Source organism: Budorcas taxicolor, chromosome 2 (genome assembly GCF_023091745.1).
Source record: "Budorcas taxicolor isolate Tak-1 chromosome 2, Takin1.1, whole genome shotgun sequence".
Lineage (NCBI taxonomy): Eukaryota > Metazoa > Chordata > Mammalia > Artiodactyla > Bovidae > Budorcas > Budorcas taxicolor.
Genome location: NC_068911.1, coordinates 8650640 through 8663002, shown reverse-complemented (window position 1 = coordinate 8663002; position 12363 = coordinate 8650640). Strand labels below are relative to the sequence as shown.

General features: G+C 57.9%; 1 protein-coding gene across 1 annotated transcript in view; it reads left to right on the top strand.

Moving 5' to 3' along the window:
• SRRM3 (serine/arginine repetitive matrix 3) overlaps window positions 1-12111 on the top strand; it is a 30096-nt gene extending 17985 nt beyond the window's left edge. The window contains exons 11-14 of the mRNA XM_052635935.1: window positions 8898-9256; window positions 9849-10064; window positions 10152-10289; window positions 11886-12111. Coding sequence (XP_052491895.1) covers window positions 8898-9256; window positions 9849-10064; window positions 10152-10289; window positions 11886-12111 — 939 coding nt within the window. The remainder of the gene's footprint in view (window positions 1-8897; window positions 9257-9848; window positions 10065-10151; window positions 10290-11885) is intronic.
• Window positions 12112-12363: the final 252 nt, after the last annotated feature.

Here is a 12363-nt window from a genome sequence, read left to right as displayed (position 1 = left end):
CCCTGTCTTGAAACCGTCCCACCTGGACAGGGTGCCAGGCTCCTGGGCTCCAAAGGGCCTCATTGGGCTACATGGGGAGGATCACTCCTGTGTCCCTGGGTCTGTCTTGGTCGGAGGAGAGGGCTCACAGAGGTAGCTGAGGGCGGCCAGGACAGGGACTGGTGCCACAGGCCACGGAGGAGATGTCCAACTTGGGCAAACCCCATAGAGCATCCCCATCCCCAACCCCATGGGCACAGAGCTGGATTAGCACAGCGGCCCAGACACCTTCTCCAGGAAACTTCCTATCTTCTGACAAGCGCAGAAATGCAGGTTCTCTCCATCAGGGCCTTCTGCCTCCCCCTCCCTGGAGGCCCAAACGACAGCCAGCAAGGGCCCAGGGCCTGCGCAGACATAATGGCCAATTAAGTAAAACCCCAGGAGAGGGCAATCAGGGAAGGCTGCCTAGCTTCCGGCCGGCCGTGGGGAGGAAGCCTCTGCAGCACCCCAGTCCTGTCTCCCTAACAAATATGGAAGTTGGCACTGCCCTGGGAGTTTTCTAGAAGACAACACTTTGTTACTCTTCCCGCCAAGCATGCCCCCCAGATCCTCTCTACCCCTTGCATCCTAGGAGGTCTGGGACTTCGGAACATCCTAGGCCTCTCACCCGAACCTCATCCCCTCTTGCCTGCACATCCTTTCGGAGGAGTGAAATGACATGAGTTCTCATTCCAGGGAGGTGAGGTGGGCTCTGGGGTCACAGACTTTGGCCAGTAACCAAAAATGTCTTTGGGAAAAAGTACCCGAGGGTGGGCTGATATTCTTGGATGCTACCTTTAAAAAAAAAGGAAAGAGAGAGAAACAAATGGGAAAAGAAAAAGCTCACCGTTTTTTAACCCCGTCTATGTTTTTGTTTGTTTTTTTTTAGCCTCCCATTTGAAACGTGGTAATACTGTGATTCCATTTCTTGTTTAGCCGGCAAGGGGGGGGTGGGGAAGTTTATGTAATTTTTCCTGTTATTTTGTTTTCTTCGTATTTCCTTTCTTTTTTTTCATTTTGTAACGTACAGAAATGCAAAGCATCTCTCGGGGTTTTTTTCCTCTATCTTCTATGTTGTTCTAGAATTTTGCTTTTGTGTGTGTTACTGTGGGGATTGTTCCTTCTAATGCAGAGATGGTTTTTGAATCTCAAGTGAACATTAGTCATATACATATCTATATTTTTTTCCTTTGTAATCAGGATTTAAAAGGGAAGATAACTCCTAAAAAAAAAAAAAAGAAAAAAAGACTCGAGTACCAACAGCTCCTGCCAAACCTTGGGCACCAACCAGCCCTCCCCTCCACCTCAGGGCATAAGCTGGAACTGCTTCAGCTTTTAAATTAACAAAAGATGGTGCGTCCATGTCTCAGTCTATAAGGAACCTTGGTGAGAAGCTGAGAAACACAGGGAAGGCAAGAGGTCATCATCCATTGCTTCCCAGAGCCCTGAACTTTCTCAGTTCCATTCCTTCCAGGTCTCAGATCCTTAGGAGGCCCTGGAGCAGGGAGCTGAAGACGCACGATAGAGTTTAATTCAGGTGAGGGTTGCAAAGCCAGATACTCTCAGGCAAAAGAAAAAGTCCATCCTGGGTTGGACTGAGTGCTAGCTCCTGACACATCTGTTAGTTGTCCCATTCCAGGGCAGAGCTGAGCCCCAGAGGGATTTCTGGGTTCTGCTGTTTATTGTTCCCTGCGACTCAGAGAGGTCAAGTGACCAGCTCAAGGTCACACCGCTTTTTAGAGGTTGAACCAAAAGGAGACTGCAGCCCTCTAACCTCAAGATTCCCAGGCACAGCCAAGATGTGGGAGGGTTGTCAATAGAAAACCCACTTCAAGGAGCCCTGAGCAAGGGGAGGAGGATGTGGGAGGTGGCTGCTGGGTGTCTCAGCTCCTGCTTCCCTCCCTGGGGATCCCAACAGGTGTCAAGGCCGGCTTCCAGCTCTCTCAGCTCCCCAGCACGGGAGCCTGCCTGCACCAAAATCAGGCTATGGGGGGCCCAACATTACACAGCCCAGTTCTACATGATTGCTGCCTCAGAGACCCACAGAGCCCCGCACCCCCACAGTTCCCATACATGTGGGGAAATAAACAGGCACAGAAGGGGAAGGGAGTGACTCAAAGCAAGCTATGTGGGACAGAGGAGGAAGATGACCTCACGGGACAAGTCCTTCCATCCCATCTCACCTGCCTCCCTCCACCCCCAAGAACATACCTGCTAGCTCTGCCCTCCCCAACACACAGGCTGCAGGTTTTGCAGCCTTAGGCAGCAGGGTCCCCTGCCTCAGCTGCACCTGCCCCTAGTGTCGAAAGTGTTGAGGGAAGCCTTGCTGTTTGGTGAGGATGGCAGAGGACTTGGGGAGCAAGGCCCCCGGGCTCTCTCTGGCCTCTGCCTCAGGCTCAAGTCTCATCATCCAGTGGGTGGCCTAGAGTGACTCCAAGAAAAGGTGCCCGTGGATCTCCCCAACCTGCCTCATCTCAGCCTCCCCGTCCCACCCTACCTGGCCCCCCCACCCCAGGAAAGAGCAGTGACCACAGCTGTAGGGGGGCAGTCAGGATAGGAAGGGACATCCTGGCATTTCTTCCAGGATGAAACCAGAAGACAGAAGGGATGAATTTTGGTAAAATGATACTGAAAGTGAAAGTGAAGTCGCTCAGTCATGTCCGACTCTTTTCGACCCCAGGGACTGTAGCCCACCAGGCTCCTCTGTCCAGGGATTTTCCAGGCAATAGTACTGGAGTGGATTGCCATTTCCTTCTCCAGCAGATCTTCCTGACCCAGGGATTGAACCCAGGTCTCCTGCATTGTAGACAGACGCTTTACTGTCTGAGCCACCAGGGCCAGCAAAAATGATACTGAAGCCAGGGGTAAAGGGGAGTTGAGGCTGAGCCAGTCCTCCAAATTGAGTCTGTGGTTGCCTTCCCTTTTAAATGCATGATCCCTTTCACCCCATCAGTCCACTCTGATTGGCCGTGTTTAAGCAGCTTTTCTCTTCTGTGTGGGTCCACCTTCCCCTCTGTCTTCCCGCCTCTGTCTGTGCTTCCTTCTGCCCTTGTTTCTCTGCGTCTCTTGGTCTGTCTGTCTCTATGTGTGTCTCTCTGTCTCTTCCTCACCACCTCTCGCCCCTGACTTGGGCCTCTCTCCCCATACGCTGCCAGCCCTTCCTTCACCCATGCAGTGGTTCTGTTCCCATCAGCTGCTTCCTGCATGCCCTCTGGAGGTTTTCTGTTGTTTAAAGAGTTAAGGAAAGGTTGACTCTTGGAGTGTGTGGGTTAAAAAAAAAAAAAAAGCAAACAGAAATGGCTGGGCAGGATCGCACTCCCATCCCTGGGACTAGACCAAAAGCAGAAAGCCGCAAGGCTGCCCCGTGCGATTCAGAGGGGGAGCACAGCTTAGCGTCTCTGTCTTCCCGGATTCTGCATTCCCAATGCGGAGACCTTCTTTTCTCTTTTATTATTGCATTCCCGTCCCTGACCACTGAGAAGGTAGGTATTCTGGCTCCGCTGTGCGCCGCTCCCATCTCCAGATAAGCCCCGCCACTCTGCTTGGTTTGAATGTGGTTTTCTTTCTCTCTCAATCTCTCGATCTCGCTCTGGTTGGTTTTTCTCCCCTCCCATTTTCTTTCTTTCTTTTAGTGACTACTCATTTGTAACTTGCATTTTCTCCAAATGAGCTGCAAAGCTGTGTTTCCTGGTTTGTCGTTTAGTTTTCTTGACTTTCCACCCCCGCCCCCCACAGCTTTTCTGGTTCATTCTACCCTCCTTTCCCACCTTCCCCTTCTTCTTCTCCATCCTGCCCCCAGCCCCTCCCTCATGGCCCTCTCTCTCATTTTGTTGTCCGAATGCATTTCTGTGTGGTTTAGCATTCTGAGTTTGTGTTCCCTTCCTGAATTGTATGCTGCGGTCGAGCCAACTTGATTTCTGTTTTCTGGAGTAGCTGTTAAGCCCCTGACCCTTCACCCCTGCCCATCCCCGGAGCCACCCTGGGCAATAAGCAATGTTGGAGGGGGTCTGTGCTGGGCCTGTTGGCCTCCAGATCCTGGAAGAAGTTCCGGCTGAGGTCAGTCCTAAGGAAACAGCTGTGTTCCACCCTCCAGGCCCTTCTGGGCCCCTTCGGTCTTGCCCTGGCGGCAGGTGGAGCTTTAGCAGGGAGCCACAGACTCTGGGGTGGTAGCTGGCATCAGGGCTGAACTGCCTCCCTGCTGTATCTTTCAGGTGTTAAATGGTAGTTTAACTTCAGGGGCAATGCCAGCTGGCCAGGAACAGGTGCCGGAAGTACACAATAGGATGGCTGCTTGGCAAAGTCTCTGTGGGGCAATCTGAGAGATGGAGAGGATGACACTCAGCTCACCTGCCCGCTGCCTGAACCATAACCCAACCAGACCGGGGCTCCCTCAGTCCCCCAGCATCCTTCCATTCTTCCAGATTTGAGCTAAATGCAGTGCTCCAGTGCAGATGATCCAGAAGGGACAGTCAACAAGGGCCAGGGTCCCCCTGAGATGCTGAGGCAAAACTAGGCCTCGATCTGGGGACCTGGGACTCCCAGCTCAGTGCACATGCAGGCACGCGGAGGATACACATCAGCAGTTGGTCCTCAGGGGCCTCCCCTCCCCATACCTGCCCTTGACACTGTTTCCTCTCCCACCTGGGAGCTGCTGCAGAAGTTTGATATCACAGCCCTTGGGAGGCCTCAGCAGGGCTCCATCCTGAGCTTTCGACAAGAGAAAGGCTGCCTATTCATCCTCTCCTTCCCACCCCCATGTTTGGCCCAAAAGTAGGTCCTGGGGAGGTCGCCCTCATTCCTGGGTGGTGCTGGAGGGCAGAGAAAGAAACTGCTCGGGGAGGGAGAAAGCACTGTTGTTCCGCTGGAGGAGACTCTGTCCCAGCCTCATGGGAGAGTGGAGGCCTCACCTTCGAGGAGTGTCCAGTGTGACCAGAGCTCCTGAAATGGGATTTTCAGATGCTGAGTTAGAGGGGGTAATGGTTTCAGATGCTCACTTGTTCTTGCCCTAAAGGATACCAGGATCAGGTGAGCGCCCTCTCCCTTACTATTCTTGTCTTTCCCCCACAAAATGTCTTGCATGATAAGCAAAAGGTGGCAAGTAGCAAGTGGTACCAAGGAGCAGAGAGGCTCCTGAGAGCAAGGCTCAGAGGCAGGTGAGGTCCTTCATTCCTGCATGCACACATTAGGCCAGCACCTGCTGATCCTCCTCCATGCCAGGCCCGATCTGGGTGTCCATGCCAGGGAGAGGCAGGCAGACCTGGGTTCACAGCCCCCACCTGCCAGGCCGGAGGACTGACAAAAATCACTCAGAATGATGCGAGGGAAGAGATGAACCATGGATAGGGAGCTAGTTCCTGCTGGCCATGGTACCCCCAGCCCTGGCACAGCCTGGCTCAGTCCACACCGAGGGAAGGAACAGGATCTGTGGGATCATGGAGGAGTACCCAACTCAGGGTGAGGATCAAGAGAGGCTTCCTGGAGGGAGTGGCCTTGAGCTAGGGTAGAGGACTGATAGGAATTAGCCATGCTGTTGCCTGAAGAATCCCAGGGACGGTGGAGCCTGGTGGGCTGCTGTCTATGGGGTTGCACAGAGTTGGACACGACTGAAGCGACTCAGCAGCAACAGCAGCAGCCATGCTGTGGGAAAGAAAGTGAAGGGGAAAGAGGCAAGAAGGGACAAGAGTCCCTAAGAGCAGGCTCCTGGAGATGTTTGGAGGTCCTTGGCCATCAGTTCTGTCCAGCTATGAAGTTCCATGGTGTCTGGACTTGGATGTCCCTAGACTCCTGGGAAGAATGAGAGCCCAATTGGAGATGAGGCTTACCCTCTGGCAGGATCAGGGTGATTCTTTATCCCCGGCTTCTGGAGGCATGGGTGGATCAGGGTGAGACAGGCTCTAGAAGTCTCCCCAGGGAGGTGCTATCTGCTACCCTGTCCATCACAGCTTTCCTCATATCCTCTTCCATCTGGGCACTTGGGTGATACCTCATGGGCCCCCAGGCCTTCCTGCCCTGCTCAGACCCTATTCATCTGTAAAGGGACCATGAGTCAGTCAACCTCTGAAGAGAACCTCTCAACCCCTGTACAGGCCTACCAAGCAAGGATCCACTTATCCCCCGCGATACCAACAGAGAAACTGAGGTTCTCAGAGTTGATCACTTCCTTAAGGTTTCGTAACGAACTCAAATCAGAGCTAATCCCACGGTGTTCCACCTTGCCAGTTAGTATCATCTTGGCCTCTGGCAGCCATTTGCCTTGAAGGAGGTGAGAGGGAAGTGGGGAAGAGCTTGGACTTCAAGACATGCTAAGCGGAAGGCATCCAGATCCATGCTGGGGTCTGGTCCAGGGGCCTGGACCTTAGTGGTTAGAATCCTGGAGACGTCTTTCTCATTTGCCTCCTCTGGAAGGAAAATGATGCTGGATAACAGAACCTAGTTCTGGGAGCTTGGGCGCTGGGGAGGAGGGGGGTCTGTGTTAGAAGAGACGAAGGTCTCCTGGTGATGTCTACTGAGAGTGGACGGCCATTTCAGAGGGGCCATGGCCAAACACTCCAGTCTCCCTCTCTCCCAGCAGAGGTGAGCTGGTGATCAGGAAGGTCAGGGTGCTCAAGGGGCACCCCAGTCCCCAGTGATATCCATTCTGCCTGCCTATGCCTGCCTCTGCTCTAAACAGAGGCTCTGGGCTTCATGGCCCATTGGGCTTTGAACAGTTGCTTTCCCTGCTATGGCTGGTGTTCGCTGACTGCTGCACCCACCAATCACAAGCTAGCTAGCTACACCCTGCCCCAAGCGGGGCTAACTTCTTGGTCGATGGGTTCATGCTTGCACAGAGAGGTCTTGACACCCCCAACCCCCGACACTGCCTCCATCCGGAAGTACCCAGGACCATACCAAGGAAGCCACACTCCTTCTGGTCCCTGGCAGCAAGGTGCCCTGAGGCGTGGCAGCTGGTTTTGCTTTTTCTTCCAAAGAGGCTGCCAAAGGAGCTTGGCCCAGAGCCTGCCCCTTTCCCAGGACTCCCTGGTTGGGCCCTGGCCCATGTAAGGGCCTGACTTCCTTCCTCAGTAACTCGTATCGAGGCCCTATTAGATGCCAAGTTCTGTGATAAAAACTGAGGTTACAGGGGACTTCCCTGGTTAAGTAGTTAAGATCCTGCACTTCCAATGCACAGGGTGCGGGTTTGATCCCTGGTTGTGGAATTAAGATCCCATATGCTGCTCAGTGTGGTACAGCAAAAAACAAAAACAACCGAGGTTACAAAGCTGACTCCTACACCAGATTGGCCCTGAAGGTGCTCACAGTCAAGTTGGTGCTGGTGACTGAGGGATGGGGAGGAATGAGGGACAGACAGACTCACAGACAAATACAATCAACTGTTACTGGCCGGAAGCCCAAGGACAGGAGGAAGGGTCAGTTCTGCAGAGGGAGGGGGATGAAAAGGGGAGTCAGGGAATCCTGGAACATTTGCTCTGGAAGGGACAGCCAGAAGCAAAGTCTGGCCCTGTCATTTTGTGGATGGGAAACTGAGGCCCAGATCGGGCAAGCGACTTGGCCAAGGTCACTCAGTGAGGTCGGTAGTGGCAGGCTCTCAGAGCCCTGCTTCCCAGCCAGGGCCCTTTCCGGTTTTCCGTAGCCCAATCCTTGTGTCCTGAGTCCACTTTCAGAAAAAACATTGCACATCTCTATCCAGCGGTCACTCCAGAGGTGACCCCTGGGCACAGGCCCAAGGAGCCAGGTGCTACCCATCCTTCCTCCAGAGGCGGCGTGGCCTCCTCCCGGCCTAGAATGGGGTGGTTGCGTTTTTCTCTCTCTCTCTCTATCTCTCTTGCATTTTTGTGAATCTAATGATGAACTTACGCTACCACACTTTTCCCTTCTCTTACACATCTTACCTACTAAAGGAGGAAGTGCCACTTTATTGGTAAGTGGACGTTAACCAAGAGGGACTTAAAAAATCAGAACTTAAAAAAAAAGAAAAAGAAAGGAAAAGAAAAGAGAGAAACAGAAAGACAGTCGGGTGCTACTGACAGCTCCACAGATCTCTGCAGGGTCGGAAAACAAAGAAAGAAAAAAAATGTTAACAGAAAAATGTCAGTTCCCCAGGAGTTCAGACATTGTTTTTGATTTTTGGTATCTAATGACATTTGTGGATTTTTTTTTAAAATTTCTGTTTTTCCTCCCTTTCTTCGGTTCAGTTTTGAGTTCAGTTGTCCCGACCCGCCCCCACCCCATCTGTGTGCCGTGTGCCCCCCCCATCCCACACCCCCACACCCACCCCCACGCGTTGGGCGGCCTGGCCTGGTGGGCTGGCCCTGGCCCGGCCTCCCCGGTGCCCGCCCTCTCTCTTCTCTCTGCCGGGATCCTCCATCCCGTCGAGGGGCGGGGGCAATGCCAGCCCCCACCCCGTGCCCGTCCTGGATGCCCCTCCCTGTCGGCCCCGCCCCAGCCCCCACCGCTCCGTCCCTCTTGTGTTCTGCATGCCGAGAACCTTGCATGAGCTGCACTGTTGAGGCCAGAAGGTGGACACTCAGGAGAGGCAGAGGCAGGGCAGGCGCGGGGAACCGTGTGTGCGATGCTCCGGGACTGGCAGGCCCCCGGCCCGGGCCCGGTGAAAGCTCCCTCTCCTTCTCTCCCCCCCCCCCCACCCGCCCGCTCTCTCCCCCTTCGCCCTCTCTGGTTCCTCCTCTGGATCTGCCCTCTCCGTCTGTCCTCTTCTTTCTCTCTGCTGCGCTAACCTCTTCCCCGTCTCTTTCCTCTCTGCTCGGCTCTGTCTGCCCCCCTCTGGACTCTCCGTCTCTGCCCCGTCTCTGCCCGCCCCTGTCGCCCCCGCCCCGTCCCCTCTCCACCCCGCTCCGTGCCCTCTCTGCCTCTCTCCCCGTCAGAAGCCCAGCTCGCCCTCGCCCAGGGCCCGCGACCAGGCGGAGGCCGGCGCAGCCACGCCGCCCGCGCGGGGGAAGGAGAGCCCGAGCCCGCGCTCGGCGCCGTCGTCGCGGGGCAGAGGAGGCCGCGCGGCGGGCGGGGCGGCCAGGCGGCGGCGGCGGCGGCGGCGGCGGAGGCGGCGATCGCGGTCCTCGGCGTCCGCGCCCCGCCGCAGGGGCCGCCGGCGCGCCCGGCCCGCGCCGCCCCGGGGCTCGTCGCGCTCGCTCAGCAGGGCCCGCTCCAGCAGCGACTCGGGCGGCGGCGCCCCCGGCCCCGGGCCCGAGCCCGGCTCCGAGCGAGGCCACGGCGGGCACGGGAAACGGTGAGCGGGCTCGGCCCCTGGGACCCGCCCGGGGCTCCCCTCCCCGCACTGAGCACTTACCCCCGCCAGCCCCTCTGCCCACCAGGCCCTCGCCCCCGTCATTCTCCACGCACCGAGTTACCCCCACCCCGCGGATCACCCTCCTCCGACGGAGCCCTCCCCCCTCCCTGGTGGTCCTCCCTCCCCACGCACTGAGTTCCCCCTCCCTCCCTCCTCCCCCAAGCAGACCTCTCCCCATCTCCCCGCTAAAATCCAGGCCCTATTCCCACGCTAGCAAACCCTTCTTCCTGACGAGCCCCTCCAACCCCAAGATCACTCTCCCTCGACGGCACGGAAAGGCCTCTTCCTCACTGATTTCCTCTCCCCGCAGCAGAGCCCCCCTCCCTCCTCCTGGAACCCACTCCCTCCCTCTCCCCCAACACCACCCCCGTCCCCTCGCCAACCCCATAGAACCCCTTACCTTCCCAAGACCTTTCCCTTCGAGGGGGCCCCCTCACTCCCTTTCCTGTCACCCGGGGGCCCCCTCCCCTGCTCAGGCCCCACTCTCTGCCAGCTGAGAGTCCCCCTCCTGTCGCCGTGCCCCCTCCTCCAGGGCCAAGGAGCGGGCCCCGCGCGCCCGGCCCGCCAGCACCTCGCCGTCCCCGGGCAGGCACGGCGGGCCCGAGGGGAGGAGCTCGTCGCGCAGCCCGGGCCCGCACCCGCGCTCCTGGAGCTCCAGCCGCTCGCCCTCCAAATCCCGCTCGCGCTCGGCGGAGAAGAGGGCCCGCAGCCCCAGCCGCACGCCGTCGCCCAAGAAAACCCTGGGTCGGTAAGTGCGGGTCCAGGGGTGGCGGCGGCGGCGGGACCGGACGGGGGCGGCCGGGCCGCGTCGCTCACCCCGGGCCGGGCCCCGCAGGGACAAGGACGGGGAGAGCCGCGCGAGGCACGCCGAGGCCGAGGCCGCCCGCGCCCGGCGCCGCTCCCGCAGCTACTCGCCCATCCGCAAGCGGCGCCGGGACTCGCCCAGCTTCATGGAGCCGCGGCGCATCACCAGGTAGGCAGGTGCCGGACCGCGGGGCTCCCCCACCCACTGAACCTGGTGCAGGGCCGGGTGGGGGGGCGCCGGAGGAGAGAAGGTGGGGGTTGGGGAAGGGAAATGATGGGGTAGGACCCGAAGACTGGGGCAGGCTCGGGAGGAGGGAGGCCTCCGGACGGGAAGCCGTCCGGGAGGCCTGGAGGGGAGGGGCCGGTACTCGGTCTGGGGACAGCAGCAGGCAAGGAGTTCGGCTCTGGAAGGTTCCAGCCATCCCTGTTGGAGCCCCTCCCTCCTCCTTCCCGCCCCTCATTCACCTCCTGGCAATGATGTCTCTCTCCTTCTCTCCTTCATCTTAAGGTCCAGCCTGCTGAGTGGCCTGTGGCCAGCCTGGGGGCCGGGTGGACCCCCTCTCCACAGGCCGCAGGGGAGATATCCATGTGAGCTGACTGGCTCTATTCAGCTGTCTGTCTGCCTCTCCTTTTCTCACTAACCCTTTCTGCTCACTTCTCAGCACCCCCCACCCCGGGGGGAAATTTAGAGGAGGGGGCAACAGCAGTCTGGTCTCTGGGGCAGTTGAGAGAGGAGCCAATCCCTCCCACTGTGCCCACACAGTCTGTCAGGACTGGGGCTCTGGGCCTGGGTCTCCAGGTGAGAGGATGGTCTGCATTTGTGGAAATCACTCTGCAGCCCCAGGTCCCTGACATGGGGTAAAGGACCACAGGCAAAATGCTGAGGCCGCCTCTGCTCTGGCCTTGCTGGGCAGCCTTAGGAGATAAGCCTGCCTCTCTGGGCTTCAGTTCTCCTATCAGAGCTAGAGGCCAGCCTGCCAGGTTGGGATACCCCCCCAGTAGATACCCACATAAGCAGGGTGCCCTAAGACAGCTGGACCTCCACGCCTTCCACCTGGCACCCACTCCTGCCCGCTCCCAGTCTGCCTCCTCCTCCCCTGCCAACTAACTTATCCATGTTTTCTTTCTCAGAATTAACCCCGCGCGGTGGGGCGCTGTCGCCTCCTTAACTCTATCTTCTTTCCTCTGGGTCACAGTCTCCTGGCTTCAGACTAACTCCGGGCCAGGGGGAGGTAGTGGAGTAAGGTGTGGGGGGCTGGGAGGCTGGGGGCCTTGGGCCAGGGCCTTGGGCCTGGGCAGCAGTGGCCAGGGGCCTCCTCCTGTTCCCTCTGAGTGACTTCAAAACCAAAACCCTCAGTTCTTTGGGGGAACAAAGAAGCAGGACTCAGCTGTATTCACAAACCCTCCCAGGCACAGAAGCTGCTGCTTAGCTTGGCTGATATGAGTTGACTATATTTAAAAGTATCGTTTATTCAACAAATATTTATCAAGCACCTGCTTCAATCAAGCAGAGACTTGGTCCCCTTTCCCTGCAGGAAAAACAAAGCGATCAACATGAAATTGGCTAGGAACCACTGCCTGTCTAATCCTGTGGGGGCAGAGGTGGAGGTGGAGGCGGGGAGAATTCCAAGGCGGAGATCAGGGGAAACTGAGGCCGGCAAGCCCTGGCCACTGATGGGGATGGGCTCAGAGCCAGAGTGAGGGCCCGGGACTGGCAGAGCTCAGGGCCCCTAATGGCCTGTAATCGGCTTTTCCCTCCCGGCAGTGCCCGGAAGCGTCCCATCCCCTACTACCGACCCAGCCCCTCGTCCTCCTCCAGCTGCCTGAGCAGTGACTACTCCAGCCGGAGCCCCAGCCACAGCCCCAGCCCCGGCCACAGCCACGGAAGCTACAGCAGCCGTAGTCGGACCCGCAGCCGCACACGAAGTCCCTCCCAGAGCCCCACTCCCAGCTACCACAGCCGGAGCAGCTCAGAGAGTGGGGGCTTCTGAGCCCAGCGAACCCAGCCTCATGCCCTCTGGCACAGGGCAAGGCGAGGGCTCCAGGAGCCTTGGGAGGCAGTGGGGCCTGCACCCCACTGCTACAAAGAGGTCCCGGAACCGGGGAAGACCTTGAGGGTGGTGGGTGCCCTGAAGACAAAGAGGAGCTGGATTCTGCTGCTTCTGGAGGGTCCCCACCCCACCTCCTGCTCACCTACGCAGTCCAGGGAACAAAGAGCCGTTTCGAACACAGGGATCATCACC